The sequence below is a fragment of the Mastigoproctus giganteus genome, chromosome 13, assembly GCF_048544385.1.
Source record: "Mastigoproctus giganteus isolate SK-2022 chromosome 13, ASM4854438v1, whole genome shotgun sequence".
Taxonomy (NCBI): Eukaryota; Metazoa; Arthropoda; class Arachnida; order Uropygi; family Thelyphonidae; genus Mastigoproctus; species Mastigoproctus giganteus.
In genome coordinates this window covers 174431201-174455081 of record NC_143587.1, presented here as the reverse complement: position 1 = coordinate 174455081, position 23881 = coordinate 174431201, and the positions used below count along the sequence as shown (strand labels likewise).

The 23881-nt window shown below is 40.6% G+C and overlaps 1 protein-coding gene across 1 annotated transcript in view; it reads left to right on the top strand.

Annotated features, from left to right (window-relative positions):
- The window catches only part of LOC150076622 (fibroblast growth factor receptor 1-like), a 457312-nt gene that overhangs the window by 394943 nt on the left and 38488 nt on the right, over window positions 1–23881 (top strand). The window contains exon 14 of the mRNA XM_090387392.1: window positions 20829–20934. Within this exon, the coding sequence (XP_090243518.1) occupies window positions 20829–20934 (106 nt within the window). The remainder of the gene's footprint in view (window positions 1–20828; window positions 20935–23881) is intronic.

Below are 23881 nucleotides of genomic sequence, written 5' to 3'. Positions count from 1 at the left end.
AGTAATTATAGACCTGTTAGTTTAACTTCTGTTCCAGGTAAATTAATGGAGGCACTGGTTAAAGAAGCACTGCAGGATCATCTAGACAAGAATTCCGTTATAGCTCAGACGCAGCATGGTTTTGTTAAGGGCAGGTCTTGCCTGACCAATTTGATTGGATACTATGATGTAGTCACAAAAGAACTGGATGCAGGGAATAACTTTGATATTATATATTTGGATCTTAGAAAGGCTTTCGATACTGTTGCACATGGAAGACTGCTGCACAAATTGGAGCAGTGTGGCATTGGAGGCAAATTGCTGCTATGGATAAGGGGATGGTTGAGTGGCAGAAGACAGAGAGTGGTAATCAATGGACACTGCTCAACGTGGACTAATGTTATTAGTGGAGTTCCTCAAGGTTCATTGTTGGGTCCGTTGTTGTTTTCGGTGTTTATGAATGATATTGATTATTATTATTATTATTATTATTATTATTATTATCCATATGATGCAAGGAAGCCTGAGGCTTATGCTGCACCAGGAAAAAAAAAAGTTCCCGAGTAGCCCTGAGAGAGAGAGAGAGAGAGAGAGAGAGAGAGAGAGTCAAAAGTAGAAGGGAATCACCAAGAAAGGGAAGAATGATGATATCCAGCTCAGGACCCTGGGTGTGCCAAGCCCATACTCACCAGATGTGAGCCCCATGGGATATCAAGTTTAATGTCCAAGTTTGCAGATGATACAAAGGTTGGCAGGGTCGTTAAGGACACTACTGACGCTATGCTGCTGCAACAGGATCTGGAAAGGTTGAACAGATGGGCTGAGAGGTGGCAAATGAAGTTTAACATTTGACAAATGTAAAGTACTACATATGGGAAACAGTAACCCCAGAGCAACGTATCAACTCTGCGGTACTACACTGACAGTGGTGGAGAATGAAAAGGACCTGGGGGTAATTGTGCAGGTAGATATGAAGTTTTCTGAGCAGTGCAGATGGTCTGCAAGAGTAGCTCATGGTGTCTTGTCAATGATATACAGGAATTTTTCTAGCAGGGATAAGGAGGTGATTATTCCCTTGTATAAGGCAATGGTTAGGCCACATCTTGAGTACTGTATACAGGTCTGGAGGCCTCATTTCAAGAAGGATGTAGAGCTGCTGGAACGGGTACAGAGAAGGGCAACAAGATTAGTAAATGGAACAAAGGGTTGCTCTTACGAAGAAAGGCTTAAGTTTTGCAAATTGCAGAGTCTGGAGACTAGGCACCGGCGAGGTGATCTGATAGAGGTGTATAAGGCTTTGAATGGTTTGAGCATGCTCAATGCCAATGGGATTCTTCATCTTGCTCAGAATAATCACCTCAGAGGGCATAAATTCAAATTGAGGAAGGACGGATGTCGGATAGATGTGCGGAAATTTGCCTTTGGCCAGCGGGTGGTTGGTTGGTGGAACCGACTTCCGTCACTTGTTGTTGAAGTTGATAGCCTAAACAAATTTAAAGCTCAACTGGACAGGTATTTCGAACGAACAGAGGGGTGAAATGGGAGTGGTTTTTTTTTTTTTTGGCTGATGCTGAATAAGCTTGCTTTCTTGCATCATATTTATTTTTCATCTACGTATTTTTCATTTACGTATTTTTCATCTACGTATTTTTCATCTACATTATGCCTCTACTAATGCTAAATGCTAATCATATAAATACTGTTCAAGGCTTAGACCAAAATGGGTGTCAGATTCAAACACTATAATGAAGGGGATGAATCACATTGGTCCACATTATATTGTTGGTTGAACTGTCGATGATCCTGCTCAGGTTGCTAACAATCTGAAAAGGTATTTTTCATCTACATTCATACGTCTTCAGTGAGGTAAATGATTTTGGAATACCAAGAGGAAAGTGGAATAGAAATTTTTGAAGTTAAAAAGAAGAAATGCACCTGGGATGGATGGAATCTATCCAGTTATGTTAAGGGAGGTAAGTAAACCCTCAGTTATAATTATGAGAGCATCCTTGGAGTCGTGGATGGTCCCCTTGGACTGAAATGTGCAAATTTTCAGGGTTGTTAATGATAGTAAAGACAGTGTTCTACTGCAACAGCATCTAAAAGTTAGGCAGATGGGCTGAGAAGTGGCAGCTGAAGTTTAACATTGACAAATGCAAAGTACTCCATATGGGTAACAGTAACCAAAGAGAAATGTACCAATTGTGTAGTACTACAATCAGGGAGGTGGAGAATGAAAAAGACCTGGGATAATTGTGTAGTCAGATATGAAGTTCTCTAAGCAGTACAAATGGCCTGCCAGAGCAGGTCATGGAGTTTTGTCAGTGATATATAGGAATTTTGCTAGCAGAGACAAGGAGGTGATTATACCTTTTGTATAAGGCAATGGTCAGGCCACACCTTGAGTAATGCATACTGGTCTGGAGGCCCATTTCAGGAAGGATGTAGAGTTGCTAGAACGAGTACAGAGAAGGGCAACAAGTTTTTTGAGAGGAACAAAAGGGGTGCACTTATGAAGAAAGCCCTAAGTTCTGCAAGTTGTATCTAGAAACTAGGCAGCTGCGAGGTGATCTGATTGAGGTGTATAAGACCTTGATTGGTTTGAGCAGGCTCAATGCTGATAGGATACTTCCACTTGCTCAGATTAAGAACTTGAGGGGGCATAGATTCAAATTGAGAAAAGACAGTTGTAGAATAGTTGTGCGGAAGTTTGCCTTTAGCCACCAGGTAGTTTATTCCTGGAACACACTTCCTCTTTTTTTGTGGAAGTTGATAGCTTAAATAAATTTTAAGGCTGAACTAGACAAACATTTGGAGTGGCCGGATGGGTGAAATGGAAAGTTTTTTTATTTTATTTATTTATTTTATTTTTTTTTTATTTGGTTGATGCTGTATAAGCTTGCTTTCTTGCATCACATGCCTCAACTAATGCTAATACTAAAAGAAAAAAAAAAAAAACTGCTCTCCTTATCAACCATCTCAGGATAGAAACCTCATCAACAATTCATGTTGAGGGAAATGGACCATAATCTGCCACGCTGGTCCAGTGCGGGTTGGCAGATCAACCGTATTTAGCAATCAGTGGCTTGAACCCCGTCTACTCAAAGAGCATGTGCTACTGCACTCCTGCTCTGACCACTTGGCTACGGAGGCTCCTAATGCTAAATGTATCCCCAATTCACAAAGTGGGATCAGAGGGCAAAGTAATTATTAAAAATTAACAGGAGAGACTGCTTCTACAGGGATGGTATACACTAAAATAGAAAGGGTGCAAGGATGTTTGCTGATGCTATTGAGGCAGTGTTAGGTGGGTCGGAAAACTGCTAGATTGGGGGGATACAAGGACTAATAGATTAATAGTAGCCACTGGCAGAGGAGACAGTGATTCTTGCACTCCTTCTATTGGAATGAGCCTGGAAAATAAAATGCAGGATATTTCAGCGACTGCTGGGAATCATGGGGGTACAAGTGAACACATGGATTGTGTTAGGGTGGCTAAGAGGAAGAGCAGGTGCATGTATACTTGCATGTACACCAATGTTAGGAGTTTAGTAAATAAATTTGAATTTGAGGTATTGCTCAAAACATCAAAGGCAGATATTGTTGGGATTTCAGAGGCGTGGTGTCACACAGATATAAGGAATGCAGAACTGGAATTTGGGGAGTACAATGTCTACAGAAAGGATAGACAGGATAGGAAGGGAGGAGGGGGTTATGCTATTAGATAAGAAACACATAAAATCCAAGGAAGTGAAGCCAGTCGACATCGCTGGACATTGCAGTGTAGAGTCAGTTTGGTGTGACATAAGCATTGGGAGATCAAAATTGAGAGTAGGAGTGTGCTATAGGCCTAATGACTCTGATGAGTATAATAAGAAACTGTACAGAGAAATAGAGTGGGCCAGTAAATCAGAGAGTCTTATAATAGGGGATTTTAATTTCCCAGATATTGACTGGAATTTGGGGGCTGGTCCCTCACACACTAGCAAGGCTTTTGTGGATTTATTCGATGATTGTTTTATGTCTGCCAGGGGCAAAAGTTGATGACGTCGTAGAGCGGATATCATCTTTTAAGGGCACAAAAGGTGATATAGTTGTACACGTTGGCACTAATGACATTAAGAGTAGGAGACCGGCGGAATTACTTGACAAGTACAGGTCACTGATGAAAAAAAGCCGTGAATTAGGGTTGAAATTGAAAGTGTCTGCAATTCTGCCCAGACACGATAGGAGGGAGTATATGATGAGAGCCCTGTCAATCAATTCGGCCCTGGAAAGATTGTGCAGGGCTCAAGGGGTAGAATTTTTTTCAGCCTGGTCTGTACTTGTTAACAGGAGAGACTGCTTCTACAGGGATGGGATACACTTAAATAGAAAGGGTGCAAGAATGTTTGCTGATGCTATCGAGGCAATGTTAGGTGGGTCGGAAAACTGCTAGATTGGGGGGATACAAGGACTAATAGATTAACAGTAGCCACTGGCAGAGGTGAAAGTGATTCTTGCACTGCTTCTATTGGAATGAGCCGCAGCCTGGAAAATAAGATGCAGGATATTTCAGAGACTGCTGGGAATCATTGGGGTACAAGTAAACACATGGGTTGTGTTAGGGTAGCTAAGAAAAAGAACAGGTGCATGTATACTTGTGTGTACACCAATGCTAGGAGTTTAGTAAATAAATTTGATGAATTTGAGGTATTGCTCAAAACATCAAAGGCAGATATTGTGGGGATTTCAGAGACGTGGTGTCACACAGATATAAGAAATGCAGAACTGGAATTTGGGGAGTACAATGTCTACAGAAAGGATAGACAGGATAGGAAGGGAGGAGGGGTTATGCTATTAGTTAAAAAACACATAAAATCCAAGGAAGTGAAGCCAGTCGACATCGCTGGACAGTGCAGTGTCGAGTCAGTTTGGTGTGACATAAGCATTGGGAGATCAAAATTGAGAGTAGGAGTGTGCTATAGGCCTAATGACTCTGATGAGTATAATAAGAAACTGTTCGGAGAAATAGAGTGGGCCAGTAAATCAGAGAGTCTTATAATGGGGGATTTTAATTTCCCAGATATTGACTGGAATTTGGGGGCTGGTCACTCACACAGTAGCAAGGCTTTTGTGGATTTATTGGATGATTGTTTTCTACATCAGCATGTTCGGGAGGCAACTAGAGGGAGTAATACTCTTGATTTGATTATCAGTAGTGATTCTTCATGCATTAAGAATCTGCAGATAAATGAACCACTTGGTGGCAGTGATCACAGTGTGCTGAAGTGGGAGTTACTCAAAGAGGTAACTACCATTAGGGGTAAAGGGAAGGGGTATTGCTTTCGTAAAGGCGACTACAATGGACTGAGACAGTATTTAAATTCTATACAGTGGGATCAACTGATGATATTGCCAACAGCAAATTCAAAATGGGAAGCATTCAAAGAACTTATCGTGGAAGCTACTAGGCTTTACATACCAACTAAGAAATATTGTTCAAGGTTTAGGCCTAAATGGTTGTCAGATGAACTAATGAGGCATATGGCAGAGAAGAAAAATGCATGGGATACATACAAATTAACACGTGACACGGACGCCTATGATAGATACAAGTTGATCTGTAACCAAGTTACAAAGGAGGTTAGGCAGGCGAAGGCAGATTACGAGAGATCCTTGGCAAGGGATGCGAAGAAAAACAGCAAAGAGTTCTTTACTTATGTAAACTCTAGAAGGAAGGGGATGAATCAGATTGGTCCACTTGAGATCGATGGGTCAACTGTTGATGACCCTGCTCAGGTAGCTAACAAACTAAATGAATATTTTGCATCGACATTCACACATGAGGAGTTATTCAGCGAGGGGAATGCCAGAGGTGTATTCAACTCTAGCAGTAAGCTAGAGAATCTTGTAATAACTGACAGCAAAGTGGAGGAGAAATTGTTGAAGATAAACACAAGAAAGGCACCTGGGGTGGATGGGATCTATCCAGTTATATTAAAGGAGGCAGCAAAGGAGGTAAGCAAACCCTTAGCCATAATTATGAGAGCTTCCTTGGACTCAGGGGAGGTACCCATTGACTGGAGATGTGCAAATGTGACCCCAATTCACAAAGGGGGATCAAAGGCTGACACAAGTAATTATAGACCTGTGAGTTTAACTTCTGTTCCCGGAAAATTAATGGAGGCACTGGTGAAAGAAGCACTGCAGGATCATCTAGACAAGACTTCAGTTATAGCTAGGACACAGCATGGTTTTGTTAAGGGGAAGTCTTGCCTGACCAATTTGATTGGATACTATGATGCAGTCACAAAAGAACTGGATGCAGGGAATAACTTTGATATTATATACTTGGATCTTAGAAAGGCTTTTGATACTGTTGCACATGGAAGACTGCTGCACAAATTGGAGCAGTGTGGCATTGGAGGCAAGTTGCTGCTATGGATAAAGGGGTGGTTGAGGGGGAGAAGACAGAGAGTGGTAATCAATGGACACTGCTCATCGTGGACTAATGTTATTAGTGGAGTCCCTCAGGGTTCAGTATTGGGGCCTTTATTGTTTTCTGTATTTGTAAATGATATTGATGATGGTATATCAGGCTTAATGTCCAAGTTTGCAGACGATACGAAGGTTGGCAGGGTTGTCAAGGACACTACTGACACTATGCTGCTGCAACAGGATTTGGAAAGGTTGAGCAGATGGGCTTCGAGGTGGCAAATGAAGTTTAACATTGACAAATGTAAAGTACTACATATGGGAAACAGCAACCCCAGAGCAACGAATCAACTCTGTGGTACTACACTGACAGTGGTAGAGAATGAAAGGGACCTGGGGGTGGTGGTGCAGGCAGATATGAAGTTCTCTGAGCAGTGCAGACGAGCTGCAAGAGTAGCTCATGGTGTATTGTCAATGATATATAGGAATTTTTCTAGCAGGGATAAGGAGGTGATTATTCCCTTGTATAAGGCAGTGGTCAGGCCACACCTAGAGTACTGTATACAGGCCTGGAGGCCTCATTTCAGGAAGGATGTAGAGCTGCTGGAACGAGTACAGAGAAGGGCAACTAGATTGGTGAATGGGACAAAGGGGTTCTCTTACGAAGAAAGGCTTAAGTTTTGCAAATTACAGTGTCTGGAAACTAGGCACCAGCGGGGTGATCTGATAGAGGTGTACAAAGCCTTGAATGGTTTGAGCATGCTCAATGCTGATGGGATTCTTCCTCTAGCTCAGAAAAATCACCTGAGAGGGCATAAATTCAAATTGAGGAAAGACAGATGTAGGATAGATGTGCGGAAATTTGCCTTTAGCCAGCGGGTGGTTGGTGGGTGGAACAGACTTCCATCCCTTGTCGTGGAAGTTGATAGCCTAAATAAGTTTAAGGCTCAGCTGGACAGGTATTTCGAACGAACAGAGGGGTGAAGTGGAAATGGTTATTTTTATTTATTTATGTTACTTTTTTTTTTTTTTTTTTTTTTTTTTTGGCTGATGCTGCATAAGCTTGCTTTCTTGCATCAAATGCCTCTACTAATGCTAATGCTAATGCTAATGCTAACATCAGCATGTTCGAGAGGCAACTAGAGGGAGTAATACTCTTGATTTGATTATCAGTAGTGATTCTTCATGCATTAAGAATCTGCAGATAAATGAACCACTAGGTGGCAGTGATCACAGTGTTCTGAAGTGGGAGTTACTCAAAGAGGTAACTACCATTAGGGCTAAAGGGAAGGGGTATTGCTTTCGTAAAGGCGACTACGATGGACTGAGACAGTATTTAAATTCTATACAGTGGGACCAACTGATGATGTTACCAACAGCAAATTCAAAATGGGAAGCATTCAAAGAACTGCCATGTCTGCCAGGGGCAAAGGTTGATGACGTTGTAGAGCGAATATCATCTTTTAAGGGCACAAAAGGTGATATAGTTGTACACGTTGGCACTAATAATATTAAGAGTAGGAGACCGGCAGAATTACTTAACAAGTACAGGTCACTGTTGAACAAAAGCCGAGAATTAGGGTTGAATTTGAAAGTGTCTGCAATTCTGCCCAGACACGATAGGAGGGAGTATATGATGAGAGCCTTGTCGATCAATTCGGCCCTGGAAAGATTGTGCAAGGGGTAGAATTTTTTTCAGCCTGGACTGTACTTGTTAACAGGAGAGATTGCTTCTACAGAGATGGGATACACTTAAATAGAAAGGGTGCAAGAATATTTGCTGATGTTATCGAGGCAGTGTTAGGTGGGTCGGAAAACTGCTAGCTTGGGGGGAGACAAAGACCAATAGATTGACAGTAGCCACTGGCAGAGGTGAAAGAGATTCTTGCACTGCTTCTATTAGAATGAACAGAAGCCTGAAAAACAAGATGCATGGTATTTCAGAGACTGCTGGGAGCCATTGCGGTACAAGTAAACACATGGGTTATGTTAGGGTAGCTAAGAATAGAAACAGGTGCAGGTATACTTGCGTGTACACCGATGCTAGGAGTTTAGTAAATAAATTTGATGAATTTGAGGTATTGCTCAAAACATCAAAGGCAGATATTGTTGGGATATCAGAGACGTGGTGTCACACAGATATAAGGGATGCAGAACTGCAATTTGGGGAGTACAACGTCTACAGAAAGGATAGGAAGGGGGGATAGGAAGGGGGGAGGGGTTATGCTATTAGTTAAGAAACACATAAAAACCAAGGAAGTGAAGCCAGTCGACATCGCTGGACAGTGCAGTGTTGAGTCAGTTTGGTGTGACATAAGCATTGGGAGATCAAAATTGAGAGTAGGAGTGTGCTATAGGCCTAATGACTCTGATGAGTATAATAAGGAACTGTACAGGGAAATAGAGTGGGCCAGTAAATCAGAGAGTCTTATAATGGGAGATTTTAATTTCCCAGATATTGACTGGAATTTGGGGGCTGGTTACTCACACACTAGCAGGGCTTTTGTGGATTTATTGGATGATTGTTTTCTACATCAGCATGTTCGGGAGGCAACTAGAGGGAGTAATACACTCTTGATTTGATTATCAGCAGTGATTCTTCATGCATTAAGAACCTGCAGATAAATGAACCACTAGGTGGCAGTGATCACAGTGTGTTGAAGTGGGATTTACTCAAGGAGGTAACTACCATCAGAGGTAAAGGGAAGGGTTTTTGTTTTCGTAAAGGAGACTATGATGGTCTGAGACAGTATTTAAATTCTGTACAGTGGACCAACTGATGATGTTACCAACAGCAAACTCAAAATGGGAAGCATTCATGGAACTAATCTTGGAGGCTACCAGGCTTTACATACCAACTAAGAAATATTGTTCAAAGTTTAGGCCTAAATGGTTGTCAGATGAACTAATGAGACATGTGGCAGAGAAGAAAAATGCATGGGATACATACAAATTAATGGGTGACATGGAAGCCTATGATAGATATAAGTTGGTCTGTAACCAAGTCACAAAGGTGATTAGGCAGGCAAAGGCAGACTACGAAAAATCCTTGGCAAAGGATGCAAAGAAAAACAGAAAAGAATTCTTTACATACTTGAACTTGAAGGAAAGGGATGAATCAGATTGGTCCACTGGATATTGATGGTTCAACAGTTGAGGATCCTGCTCAGGTGGCTAACAATCTAAACGAGTATTTTGCATCTACATTCACGCATGAGGAGTTATTCATGAAGGAGAATGATGTAGGTAAAGTAAACAGTGGCAATGAGCAAGTGGCAAACAGCAAATTCAAAATGGGAAGCATTCAAAGAACTTATCTTGGAAGCTACTAGGCTTTACATACCAACTAAGAAATATTGTTCAAGGTTTAGGCCAAAATGGATGTCAGATGAACTAATGAGGCATATGGCAGAGAAGAAAAATGCATGGGATACTTACAAATTAACACATGACACAGAAGCCTATGATAGATACAAGTTGATATGCAACCAAGTTACAAAGGAGGTTAGGCAGGCGAAGGCAGATTACGAGAAATCCTTGGCAAGGGATGCAAAGAAAAACAGCAAAGAGTTCTTTACTTATGTAAACTCTAGAAGGAAGGGGATGAATCAGATTGGTCCACTTGATATTGATGGGTCAACTGTTGATGATCCTGCTCAGGTAGCTAACAAACTAAATGAATATTTTGCATCAACATTCACACATTAGGAGTTATTCAGCAAGGGGAATGCCAGAGGTGTATTGAACTCTAGCAGTAAGCTACAGAATCTTGAAATAACTGGGAGTAAAGTGGAGGAGAAACTGTTGAAGATAAACACAAGAAAGGCACCCGGGGTGGATGGGATCTATCCAGTTATATTAAAGGAGGCAGCAAAGGAAGTAAGCAAACCCTTAGCCATAATTATGAGAGCTTCCTTGGACTCAGGAGAGGTACCCATAGACTGGAAATGTGCAAATGTGACCCCAATTCACAAAGGAGGATCAAAGGCTGACACAAGTAATTATAGACCTGTGAGCTTAACTTCTGTTCCAGGAAAATTAATGGAGGCACTGGTTAAAGAAGCACTGCAGGATCATTTAGACAAGACTTCAGTTATAGCTCAGACACAGCATGGTTTTGTTAAGGGGAAGTCTTGCCTGACCAACTTGATTGGATACTATGATGCAGTCACAAAAGAACTGGATGCAGGGAATAACTTTGATATTATATACTTGGATCTTAAAAAGGCTTTTGATACTGTTGCACATGGAAGACTGCTACACAAATTGGAGCAGTGTGACATTGGAGGCAAATTGCTGCTATGGATAAAGGGGTGGTTGAGGGGGAGAAGACAGAGAGTGGTAATCAGTGGACACTGCTCATCGTGGACTAATGTTATTAGTGGAGTCCCTCAGGGCTCAGGGTTGGGTCCATTATTGTTTTCTGTATTTATAAATGATATTGATGATGGTATATCAAGCTTAATGTCTAAGTTTGCAAGCGCATGTCCCAGAAAACTTATATAGATGCATCAAGACCTATCTCCAGGACCGGCGAGTTGTCGTGTCTGCTCCCCACTGCAGTGTCTCCAGACCAGTCTTCAGGGGATGCCCTCAGGGATCTGTCCTGGGGCCCTCTCCTCTGGAATCTGGTGCTGGATGATTTCCTGAACACCAAACTCAACAATGTACAAACCCAGGCCTATGCAGATGACCTGGTCATGCTCTTTTCTGCCAATAACAGAACCCAACTAGAAGCAACTGCCAACCAGGCCATCTCTACCCTTCAAGCTTGGGCAGAGCATAACAACCTAAAGATCTCCCCAGAGAAAACCAATTCGATCCTACTAAAAGGCACCCTTGATTTGAGAAGACCACCCCAAATCAAGGTCAATGGTGTTACAGTAAAACTAAAAACAGAGCTTAAATATCTAGGTTTGATCTTAGACAAAAACCTTTCTTTCACTCCTCATCTAGACCAACTCAGGATTAAGATCAGGAAGTATGCTGCCCAAGTCTCAAGAGTTGCCCGGAAGGACTGGGGCTTAAAGAAGAGAACGCTGTCACTCTTCTATAAGGCAGTTTTCATCCTGGTTATCACCTATGCTTCTGGAGTCTGGTACAAGAAGGCCAATACCGTAGTAAACAGATCGCGCCTAGGAACTATCCAGCGCTCTCTTCTCCTTCTGTCCTCGCGTGCCTGTCGCACTGTCAGCACCCATGCGCTCCAGGTCCTCACTGGATCTCTTCCACTGGACCTGGAGATTGTTCGTCATGGGTTGCTCTACCAAATAGCCAAAGGAAGAGCAGTTACTTGTGCAGGTTTCACCCCTGACCCAGCAAATAATAGAAACGCTGAAAAGAAGAGACTTAATGAACATCTAACAGACACCTGGCAAGAAAGATGGCAGGCATCAACTAAAGGCGCTGTCACCAAAAGATTCCTCCCTGATGTCAGGGCCTCCTACCCCCTCACACCTGTCTGGTTTTCACCAGGACTCTATGCTACCTACCTCCTCACTGGACATGGCTCCTTCCAGAAAAAACTACATGACTTCGGAATTTCAGACTCACCCCGCTGCCACTGTGGAGAGGATCAGACGTGGGAGCACCTGGCCCACAGCTGTGAAATCTACGAGGACTTCAGGAGGATCCTAATAACAAAACTACGCTTCAACTACCAAAATCAAGAACACCTCACCCTACAGAATGAAGAAACTTACCGAGCTCTGACTCAATTTGCAATGGACTTATTTACCAGGCAGAAAGCGCTACCACCACCTTAGTATCCGAATCAATAGGTCATAACAACCATGACTGCCAATTGTTGCTACGCATCATTGAGCCATGGATGCTAACGCCTTGGACCAACTTGCACAAGACTTGACCAGCAGTGCAATAAAAGACAGGGTCTGCACATACCTTGACAAATTCCTCATCATTGATTTCTGGACAAACTTCTCTCGACCAGATGTGACACATTTCATCAAGAAGAGGCCTAGCATCGATCCCTGGACTTGACCATCAATCTTGGACTCCTGGTTTTGACCACCCCCACTGTTCGTTCTGATGGACTACTGGACCAGCCGTCAGTCTGGATGCGACACACTCACCAAATGGAGCCCCAGTGTCGGCACCTGAACTAGACCTTACTGAACATGACCCATCCACCATAGCAGCACTCACACTGCTGGATTTCCAGCAAGTTGTCGGCTCCAACTGACTGGCCGTGCTAGCTGTACCTACCCTGAACTTGCGGAGTATATCTCTCTCTCATTTTTTATTTTATTTTTTTTATTTTTTTATTTATTTATTTATTTTTTTTTTTTATTATTATTTTTTTTTTTTTTTTTCGGCTTCTTTCTTCTGTTTCCTGCCATCCGTTCTTTTACTCCCCCCCCCCCCTATTTTTCTCTTACAGAATGATTTTTTTTTTTTTTTTTTGTGGGGTGGTGGTTTTCGTCCACCCGCCACCCCACTCCTCTCTCTGGTGAGGCACTGGGCATGCCACACTGTCATCAGGGGCCATCTTCCCTTTTGGCCCCTTTCTTCTGTTTCCTACCCTCCAGTCTTCTGCCTTCCTCCCTTACTTTTCTCTTGCACAACGGTTTTTTTTTTTTTTTTTTATATTTAGTTTATATATATATATATATGTGTGTGTGCGTGTGTGTGTATATACATATATTTATATATACACACACACGCATTCCCCACAGGTCTAAATCTAAAAACATCAAAATTACTGCCCGACCTATTTGGCCCTAGAACAAGTTATCAGCGAACAACCCTACGCTCTGTTAAATTACAACCGTTGCTCATGAAACAGCGATCATCTCATTCTCAAATCTGGTCCTAGCCACTGAAATCCCAGGAAAGTAGGTGGCAGAACCCGCCAGAGTACTCTAGCTACAGTGGCACACCCGGTCAGCCTCCCCGTGGCATGGTGTGGTATCGTCGGGTCCCACTAGGGGCTCGGCGGCTAATAGACCGGAGGAACAAAGGGCACAACACAATATACAGCACATGACCCCCACACACTTCAAATCTCTGGCCCCGATACAATGTACACCCGCGGAGATGGGAGAAATCCCAGGAGCCGTTAGACACTAACATACCTTATACCTTATACTCTACCTGCTATCTACCTTCAGCTCTACTCACAACACCGAGCTGAACATTCTGACTTTGCACCGGTTTACACAGACGGCTCGAAGGCAGTATCATATGTGGGAACTGCAGCTGTCTCTTCTGACTGTAGTACATCTGATAAGATTCCCCTTGAATGCATCTTATACACTGCAAAGCTGCACACTATAGAGTTAGCCTTGGACTGCATTAAAACTTGCCAACACTGAAAGTTTATTATATATACCAATTCATTGAGTGTGCTATATGCTTTATCTCGATGAGACGCATTACTCATCGAAATCTGTCCCGGGTTCTACAGATGTTACACACCCTCTATGAAGGTAGTTTCGATATCCACTTCTGCTGGATCCCCAGGCACATCAGGATTAAAGGAAACTATTTGGCTGACAATGCAGCCAAATCAGCTACCCTGTCGAATAGTCTTAGCCTGTCATTCCCCGATGCAGACTACAGGCAAATAATCCATAACCAGATATATTCGCAGTGGCAAGGCTTGTGGCATGGGCAAGTAACCAGCATACTATATCAGATTAAGCCTGTAATCAAACCATGGCAGTCTAGTCTGTGCAGGGTTCGTAAAGAGGAAGTTGTTCTTGCTCAGCTCGATATAGGATACAGTCATTTGATACATTCCCTTCTGCTAAGGGCTGATGACCCTCTTATGTGTGAGCAATGTGACACCATATTATCAATCAAGCATATTTTAACTGAATCAATTTTAGCTGCACATTTTAATGCTTTTAACCAACTGACTGAGCCTTTTACACTCGGTCAGAGTTATCCAACAATGGCCATGTGTCAGCGGTTTTTAATTTTCTAAAAGCCATCAACATGCATACATTTATTTAATGTAAATAGCTTACTTTTATTGCTGTACTAATTTTTATATATTGTACAGTAAATATACAACTTTTCGACGAGGTAAACTTTTTAAAGGTTTCCAAAATTTCGACCTTTTTAAATTTTAATGACCAGATTTGTTTTTGCACCATAAAACTCCAAACAAACACACGATCCTGCTCAGATAGCTGACAAACTAAATGAGTATTCTGCACACATGAGGAAGTCTGTAGGGAAGTGAAAGCCAGAAGCTTATCAAATTCTGGCAGGGAGCTAAATGATTTTATAATAACTGAGAGCAAATTGGAGAAGAAATTGTTGAAACTGAACGTAAGAAATGCACCTGTGGTGGATGGAATCTATCCAGTTCTATTAAAGAAAGTAAGCAAACCTTAGCCATAATTATGAAACCTTCCTTGACTCATGGGATGCACTGGAAATGTACAAATGTGTTCCCAATTCATAAAGGGGTATCAAAGAGTGACACGAGTAATTACAGACCTGTTATTCTAATTTCTGTTAAAGGGAAAATGATGGAGTCACTAGTTAAGGAAGCAATGCAGGATGGGTTTGTTAAAGGGAAGTCTGGTCTGACAAATTTGATTGGATACTACGAGGTGGTCCCAAAGGAACTGGATGCAAAAAAATAATTTTCATATCATATACTTGGATTTTAGGAACACTTTTGATACTGTGGTACATGGAAGATTGCTGTGCAAATTGGAGCAGTACAGCATTAAGGGTAAGTTGCTACAATGGATAAAAGAATGCTTGAGTGGGAAAAGACAGTGGTTATCAATGGACACTGCTCTTCGTGGACTGTTATTAATGCCTCCCACACTAACTACCATCATAGTTTCTTAACAGTTTCTATGGTGTATGTACACCGATATTATATAGATATTAAACTCTTAACTCTTAAAGTATTATGCCTTGTGTATTTAGTTATTTTTAAATGTTATTAATGGAGCCCACCAGAGTTCGCTGTTAGGCCCATTGTTGTTTTCGGTATTTATCAATGGTGTTAAGGTATATCAGGGTTTCATATAAGTATGCAGACAACACGAAGGTTGTCAGGGTTGTTAATGACGGTAATGATAGTACACTACTGCAACAGGATCTGGAAAGGTTGAGCAGATGGACTGAGAGGTGGCAACTGAAGTTTAAAATTGACAAATGTAAAGTACTGCATATGGGTAGCAGTAACCCCAGAGTAACATATCAACTGGGTGGTACTACACTCAGGGTAGTGGAGAATGAAAAGGACCTGGTGGTAATTATGCAGTTTTCTGAGCATTGTAGATAGACTACAAGAGAACTCATGATGGCTTGTCAGGAATTTTGCAAGCACTGATAAGATGATTATCCCCTTGTATAGGGTAATAGTGAGGCCTCATTTTAGGAAGGATATAGAGCTGTTCAAATGAGTACAGAGAAGGGCAACAAGATTAGCGAATGGAACAAATGGTTACTGTTACCCAGAAAGGAAAATTCTGCAAATTACAGCTTCTGGAGACTTGGCACCCGCAACATGATCTAATTCAGTTGTATAAAGCCATGACTAGTTCGAGCAAGCTCTATGCTGGTGGGATTCTTCTTGTTGCTCAGATACCTGCTCAGATACACCTGAGGGGACATAAATTCAGATTGAGGACAGACAGTTGTAAAATAGATGTGCAGAAATTTATCTCTAGCCAGTGGGAGGTTGATGGTTGGAATCCATCTATTGTAGTGGAGGCCTACAATTTAAATATGTTCAAGACAAACTGACCTAGACAAACATTTGGAGAGAATAGATGGGTGAAATGGGATTTTTTTTTTTTTTTTTTTTTTTTTTTTTGGCAATGCTATATAGGCTTGCTTTCTTCCATCACGTGCCTCTACTAATGCTAGTGTAATGTCAAAATAGGTTGGTTGATCAGCATTAGTAGAGGCACATGATGCAAGAAAGCAACCTTATACAGCATCAGCCAAAAAAAAAAAAAAACCTTTTCCCATTTCACTGATCCATTCGTTCCAACTGTATGTCTAGTTCTGCCTTGAAATTAATTTAAGCTATCAAATTCCACGACAACAACAGATGAAAGTTCCAGCAATGAACTACACGCTGGCTAAAGTCAAACTTTTGCATATCTGTTCTACAACTGTCTTTTCTCAGTTTGAATCTATACCCCATTGGGTTTGCAATCTGAGCAAGAGGAGGAATCCCATCAGCATTAAGCCTGCTTAATCTATTCAAGGCCTTATACACCTCAATCAGATCGCCTCACAGGTGTCTAGTCTCCAGAAACTGCAATTTTCAGAACTTTAAGGCTTTCTTCATAGGTGAAATGGGATTTTTTTTTTGTTGCCTTTTGTTGCCTAGTCTTGTTGCCTTTCTGTACTCGTTCTTGCAACTCTACATCCTTCCTAAAATGAGGCTTCCAGATCTGTATCCAGTACTCAAGGTGTGGCCTGACAATTGCCTTATATAAGGGGATAATCACCACCTTATCCCTGCTCGCAAAATTCCTGTATATCATTGACCATAGAAGATTTCCCCATGACCTAATCTCGCAGCCTGTCTGCACTGTTCAGAAAACTTCATATCTGACTGCACAATTACCTCAAGGTCTCTTTCATCCTTCACTACCCGGAGTGTAACACCACATAGTTGGCACATTTCTCTTCGGTTATTGCTACCCATATACAGTACTTGGCATTTGTCAATGTTAAACTTCGGTTGCCACTTCCAGATCCTGCTGCAGCAGCAGCATACTGTCATTACTGTTATTAACAACCCTGCCAACCTTAGTATCATTTGCAAACTTTGACATTAAGCTTCATCAATATCAGTAATAAATATACAAAACAACAATGGGCCCAACACCGAACCCTGAGGGACAACACTAATAACATTAGTCCACGTAGAGCAGTATCCATTGACCGCCACTCTGTCTTCTCCCACTCAACCATCCTTTTATCCATTGTAGCAACTTGCCTCCAATGCCACACTGCTCCAATTTGTACAGTAGTTTTCCATGTGCAACAGTATCAAAAACTTTCCTGAAATCCAAGTATGTGATATCATAATTATTTTTTGCATCCAGTTCCTTTGTGACCACATCATAGTATCCATTGGTCAGACAAGACTTCCCCTTGACAAACCCATGCTGTGTCTTGAATTATTGATGCAGTCTTGTCTAAATGATCCTGCAATGCTTCTTTAACCAGTGACACCATTATTTTCCTTGGAACAGAAGTCAAATTAACAGGTCTGTAATTACTTGTCACCCTTTGATCCCCCCTTTGTGAATTTAGGATACATTTGCACATCTCCAGTCCATGGGGACTTCCCAGTAATACTCTCATAATTAAGCTAAGGGTTTTCGATTTCCTGCCTCCTTTAATATAACTGGATAGATCCATTTTCCCTGAGTGCCTTTCTTATGTTTAACTTCACCAGTTTCTGCTCCACTTTGCTCTCAGTTATTACAAAATCACTTAGCTCCTTGTTAGAGTTTGATAAACTTCTGGCATCGCCCTCCTTGAATAACTCCTCAATTGTGAATGTAGATGCAAAATACTCATTTAGTTCAGCAGCTATCTGATGAGAATGATCATCTACAGTCAAACCATTGATATCAAATGGACCAATCTAATTCATCCCCTTCCTTTTACAGTTTATATAAGTAAAGAAGTCTTTGCTGTTTATCTTTGCATTATTTGTGAAAGATTTTTCATAATATTCCTTCGCTTGCCTAACCTCTTTTGTGATTTGATTACAGACTAGCTTATATCTACCATAGGCTTCATTGTCGCCTGACAATTTATGTGCAGCCCATCCATTTGGGCCTGAACCTAGAACAGTATTTCTTAGTTGGAACAAAAAACCTAGTGCTTCCAAGATTACTTCCTTGAATGCTTCCTATTTAGAATTTGCTGTTGGTAGTATCATCAGTTGGTAGTATCATCAGTTGGTCACTCTGTATAGAACCTAAAAAATCACTGTATAGAACCTAAAAAAAAAATGAGACCACTTTAGTTGCCTTTATGAAAGCAAAAATCCTTCCTTTTACCCCTGATGGAAGTTACATCTTTAAGTAAATCCCACATCAGTACACTGTGATCGCTGCTAACTAGTGGTTCCTTTATCTGTAAATTCTTAATGCATGAATAATCACTGCTGATAATCAGATCAAGAGTGTTACTCCCTTGTTGCTTCTCTAACATGCTGCTATACAAAAAAATCCACAAAAGCCTTGCTAGTGTGCGATTGACCAATGCATAAGTTCCAGTCTATCTGGGAAGTTAAAATCCCCCATTATAAGTTAATCAGTATCCCCCCATACTGACTAATTGGCCCATTCTATTTTTCTGTATAACTGTTCATTGTACTCATCAGCATCATTAGGCCTGTAACAAACTACTACCCTCAATTTTGCTTTCCCAGTGTTTATTTCACACCAAACTGAGTCATCATTGCAGTGTCCATCTTAACTAACAGCACAATCACTTCTTCCTTTCTGTACGCGTTGTACACCCCAAATTACAATTCTGCATTGCTTATATGCAAAATTGTAACATATGTGACACTACATCTCTGATATATCAACAATATTTGCGTATGATGTCGTGACCAGCACATCATTCTTCAAATTTATTTACTATACTTCTAGCATTGGTGTACATGCAAGTATACATGCATCTGTTCTTACTCTTAGTTACTCTAACAGCCCATGTGTTTAGTTGTTTCATGACCCCCCCCCCCCAGCAGTTCCTGAATTCCCCAGCAACTGGCTTTCTGGGCTGCTGCTCATTCCAATAGAAGCATTACTAGAATCATTTCCACTGCCTGTGGCTACTGTTAACCTATTAGTCTGTGAATCCCCCCCCCACGTGATGGTGAACCAAACAGTAGTACACCATAATTCATGACAGGGTATATGAAGGGCGCCTCCGTAGCCAGGTGGGAAGGAGCAGCAGTGCGTAGCACACGCTTCTTGATTAGACCGGGGTTCGAGCCCATCACCACCAAATACGGAGGATGCGGAAAGGTCAGGGAATGACCACCGCATATTCCCGGAGCAATATGGCCTTAGTTGCTAATGCTCCTAAAAAAAAAAAACAAAACAAACAAAAAACAGGGTATATGAAAGTGCTTTTGGTAAACAAAAAAAAGAGCATTAGTGAGTGTATTTAATACTCTCATAGCAGAAATATAACTTTTATGAATAAATAAGACAAATTGTGAATTTAGTTTGGAAGTGACTAATTTGTGATTTTTCTAAGAAGCAAAGCATGTTTCTTTATGACTGTTGAAAGTTTGTTGGCTAGAAAAAAATTTATAGATTGAAACTTACCAACTGAGTTTGGAAGCATCAAATTAAAATGTTATTTAATGTTAACTTAAATATAATTGTATTTGGAGAATCAATTCTTCCTCCAATAAGTGGAATTTGGAGGGGGGGGGTTCCCCCCTCGTGAAGAAACATGGAGCTTCTTGTAACAGCATAATGTACGGCAATAATAAAAGTATTTTGTATATTAGTATTTTTGGGAAGGAAAAGAAAATTACACAGTTGCTTCTATAAATTCCTAATGTCGAGTGTTTGAAGATAAAAAAAAAAAAAAAGGGCTATTTCACCCATATATTGCACTATCAGTTAGTGTAAGGAATTCCTAGATAATATTATAAAAGTAGAAAGAATTGATGTACATTGCTCCTTTATTTAGTTGGGAAAGTGCAGGAGATTGAAATATAAAAATCTATCCTAAGTCATGCTTGGCATTTTTACAATTCCTTATATCAATTCTGAGTGTGAAAATCAAGTTCAACTTTTAAAAACAAAATCTGAATTTAAATCACTTTCTGGTGAAGCTTTGGAAATGCTCTTGACATTCAGGTGCTGTTATTATAAATAAAACTTTGACTCTGCATTTCTAAAGAGAGTAAAGCCTACAAAAGTAGTACCTTTCTTGAAGCAATTATGATCAGTTGATGTCTAACAAACAATCCAAACAGAAATCCATGGGCAGAAAAATCCTAGGTTACAATAAGATTTGAAAATTTACTGTACTTGTGAACAGTACTATCACAGTATTTTAGTATAAAATGTATCTGTTTTCAGTAAATTTAATTTTGACTTCTATGTGGATGGTAAAAACATCTGTCCCTTCCAAAATATATATCCAGTTTTCCTCTAGCATACCGTTACCCAATCTCTAGTTTTCTGAAAGTCAGAAGTTGGCAGCTGTGCATGTACCTGAAAACTAATTTCTATAATTGTAAGAAATTAAGTCACTTTGTTTGGTTTATATTCATTCATGCATTGGAAATAACCAATATTGATACTAAGTGGATGCTATGAAACTTTTCTCTCAGTATTGAGCTACTTTGTTTTAGGTGTGGGCTCTTTATTTATTAAAATATAGCAAAAGTGATATAAATTTTGAGTTAACATTTCTCTTTTACCCTTATTTAGGTACATGATCATGCGGGATTGTTGGCACTGGTTCTCCCAACAGAGGCCTACTTTTACTGTATTAGTTGAAAACTTGGATAGGATTTTAACTCTTACATCAGATCAAGTAAGTCTCTCCCTGCCTCCCACTTTTCCCCATTGTACAACAACTTTTCTATTATGAAAGAATGTTCAATTCATTTTGTGAGTGATTCATTTCATTAGAATGGCTTGATATTGTACTTCATATTAACTTGCAATGGTGTTTAGTGTACTTACTATTCTAAATATCTAATAATTAAAATTAAGTGGCTAAAGACTAAGGGTTAGTACATACTTAAATACTTATATTACTCAGTGTGTGGTTTGCACCCTTTCACACTCACACACATACTGTCATTTATTCTGCTGGCATTTGTCTCATTTGTTCAGTTCTTTTTTACTGCACTGCTTGCCCCGGGCACTTCAAATTACTAATACTTTTCAGTTAAAGTGCAGATCTTGAAAGCCAGTGCAGTGTATTTTCATTGTTAATATTTCTAATGAATATATTGTTAACTATGTTCTCTTGTAGCCAATTTTGTTCATTCCTTCATTCACTCCCATTTACAATAACATTCCATTCTCTCTTGCTGGGTCACTCTCTCACCAAAACTAACATTCAGTGCCCAGGAGTTTGATACAGTGCCCTATCAGTTTAAAATGTCATCATCTGGGCATAGTGAGAGACCTGGGCACTTTGGCTATGGATTGCTATGGGAGCTATAAGGCCCATCTCTGGATATTTCTATGCATTTCAAATACTTTTTGTATGAAGCTTGTGAAAGCTTTATATTTATTTTCTTTTGTCATAAATAAGTGTTCTTGTTCCCTGGGTAGAGGGCTAATTTCTGCTATTAGTTGGGTTCTCAGTATATCATAAATTATACATTCATAAAGAATGTTCACCCAGTCTTCACTTTCACCACAGGTACAGTTTGGGTCATCACTCAGCTCTAACGAGGTTAATTTCAACTTAAGGGAGCCATGACCTGTTAGTATAAATGTTGTGAAAAGTCCAGAGGTGAACCACTTTGGGGTGGCTTTGGACTAACCATTTTCACCTGTGGCAGAAAACTTTTAGTAACCAGACGTTCTGTTCCTAATTTGTTTGCCATAACTCATGGCACTTTGTAGCTATTCTATTTTTCTTTCAGCCTTGATGGTGTTGGCTATGTCAAGTGCCCCAGAAATTCTGTGGGTATGCCCACACAATTTTTGGTAAAACACTGCTTGGTATATGAATGGCAAGCAAGAACACTGCTCAGTATATAGTAGTAGCAGTAGTAGTAGAGACGTGATGCAAAAAAGCAAGTAAACAATTTCACACATCCATTTTCCTCCAAACATTTATCCAGTTCCTCCTTGAATTTATTTAAGCTGTCAACTTCCACAACGATAGATGGAAGTTGGTTCCAGTAATCAACTACCTGCTGGCTAAAGGCAAATTTACGCACATCTATTCTATAACTGTTTTCCTCAATTTGAATTTATGACCACTCAGATTTGTATCTGAGCAAGAGGAAGAATTCCATCAGAATTGAGTCTGCTCAACCCATTCAAGGCCTTATACACCTCAATCAGATCACCTTGCATGTGCCTAGGCTCCAGATGCTGCAATTTGCAGGACTTAAACATTTCTTAGTATGACCACCCTTTCGTTTCCCCCTCACCAATCTTGTTGCCCTTTGTACTTGCTCAAGAAACTCTACATCCTTCCTAAAATGAGGCCTCCAGACCTGTACGCAGTACTCAAGGCATGGCCTGACCATTGCCAAAAGGGTAATCACCTACTTTTCCCTAATAGCAAAATTCCTGTATATCATTGACAATTCCCCATAACCTGCTCTGGCAGCCTGTCTGCACTGCTCAGAAAATTTCATATCTGACTGCACAATTACTCCAAGGTCTTTTTTCATATTCTACCACCCTAAATGTACCACACAGTTGGTACGTTTCTCTATGGTTACTTCTACCCATATGCAGTACTTTACGTTTGTCAATGTTAAACTTCAGGTCACACTTCTCAGCCCATCTGCCCAAATTTTGTAGATCCTGTTGCAGTAGCATACTGCCATTACTGTCATTAACAACCCTGGAAACCTTCATATCGTCTGCGAACTTCGATATTAAGCCTGATATACCTTCATCAATATCATTGATAAATATACAAAACAACAGTGTGCCCAACACCGAACCCTTGTGGACTCCACTAATAACATTACTCCACGAAGAGTTAATTACCATTCTGTCTTTTCCCACTCAACCACCCTTTTATTCATTGTTGCAACTTACCCTTAATACCATACTTCTCCAGTTTGTACAGTAGTCTTCCAACAGTGTCAAAAGCTTTCCTAAAATCTAAGTATATGATATCAAAATTATTTTTTGTATCCAGTTCCTTTGTAACTACATCATAGTATCCAATCAAATTTGTCAGACAAGACAAATTTGACAAATCCTTAACAACCCATGCTGTCTGAACTATTACTGCAGTCATGTTTAGATGATCCTGCAGTGCATCGTTAACCAGTGACTCCACTATTTTACCTGGAACAGAAGTTACACTAACTGGTCTGCAATTACCCGTGTCACCCTTAGATCCCCTTAGTGAATTGGGGATACATTTCCAGTCCATGGGGACTTCCCGAGTCCAAGGATGCTCTCATAATTATGGCTAAGGGTTTGCTTACTTCCTTTATCATTCCTTTAAAATAACTGGATAGAACCTATCCACCCAAGGTACCTTTCTTATGTTTAATTCAACAATTTCTCCTCCATTGCTCTCAGTTATTACAGAATCATTAAGCACCTGTTACAGTTTGATAAACTTCTGGCATTTTCCTCCCTTAACTCCTCATGTGAATGTAGATGAAAAATACTCATTCAGATTATCAGCTATCTCAGCAGAATCAACAGTCAAACCATCAATATTTAGTTGACCAATCTGATTCATTCCTTTCCTTCCCCAGGGGCTCACATCAGGTGAGTATGGGCCTGGCACACCCAGGGTCCTGAACTGGATATCATCTTTC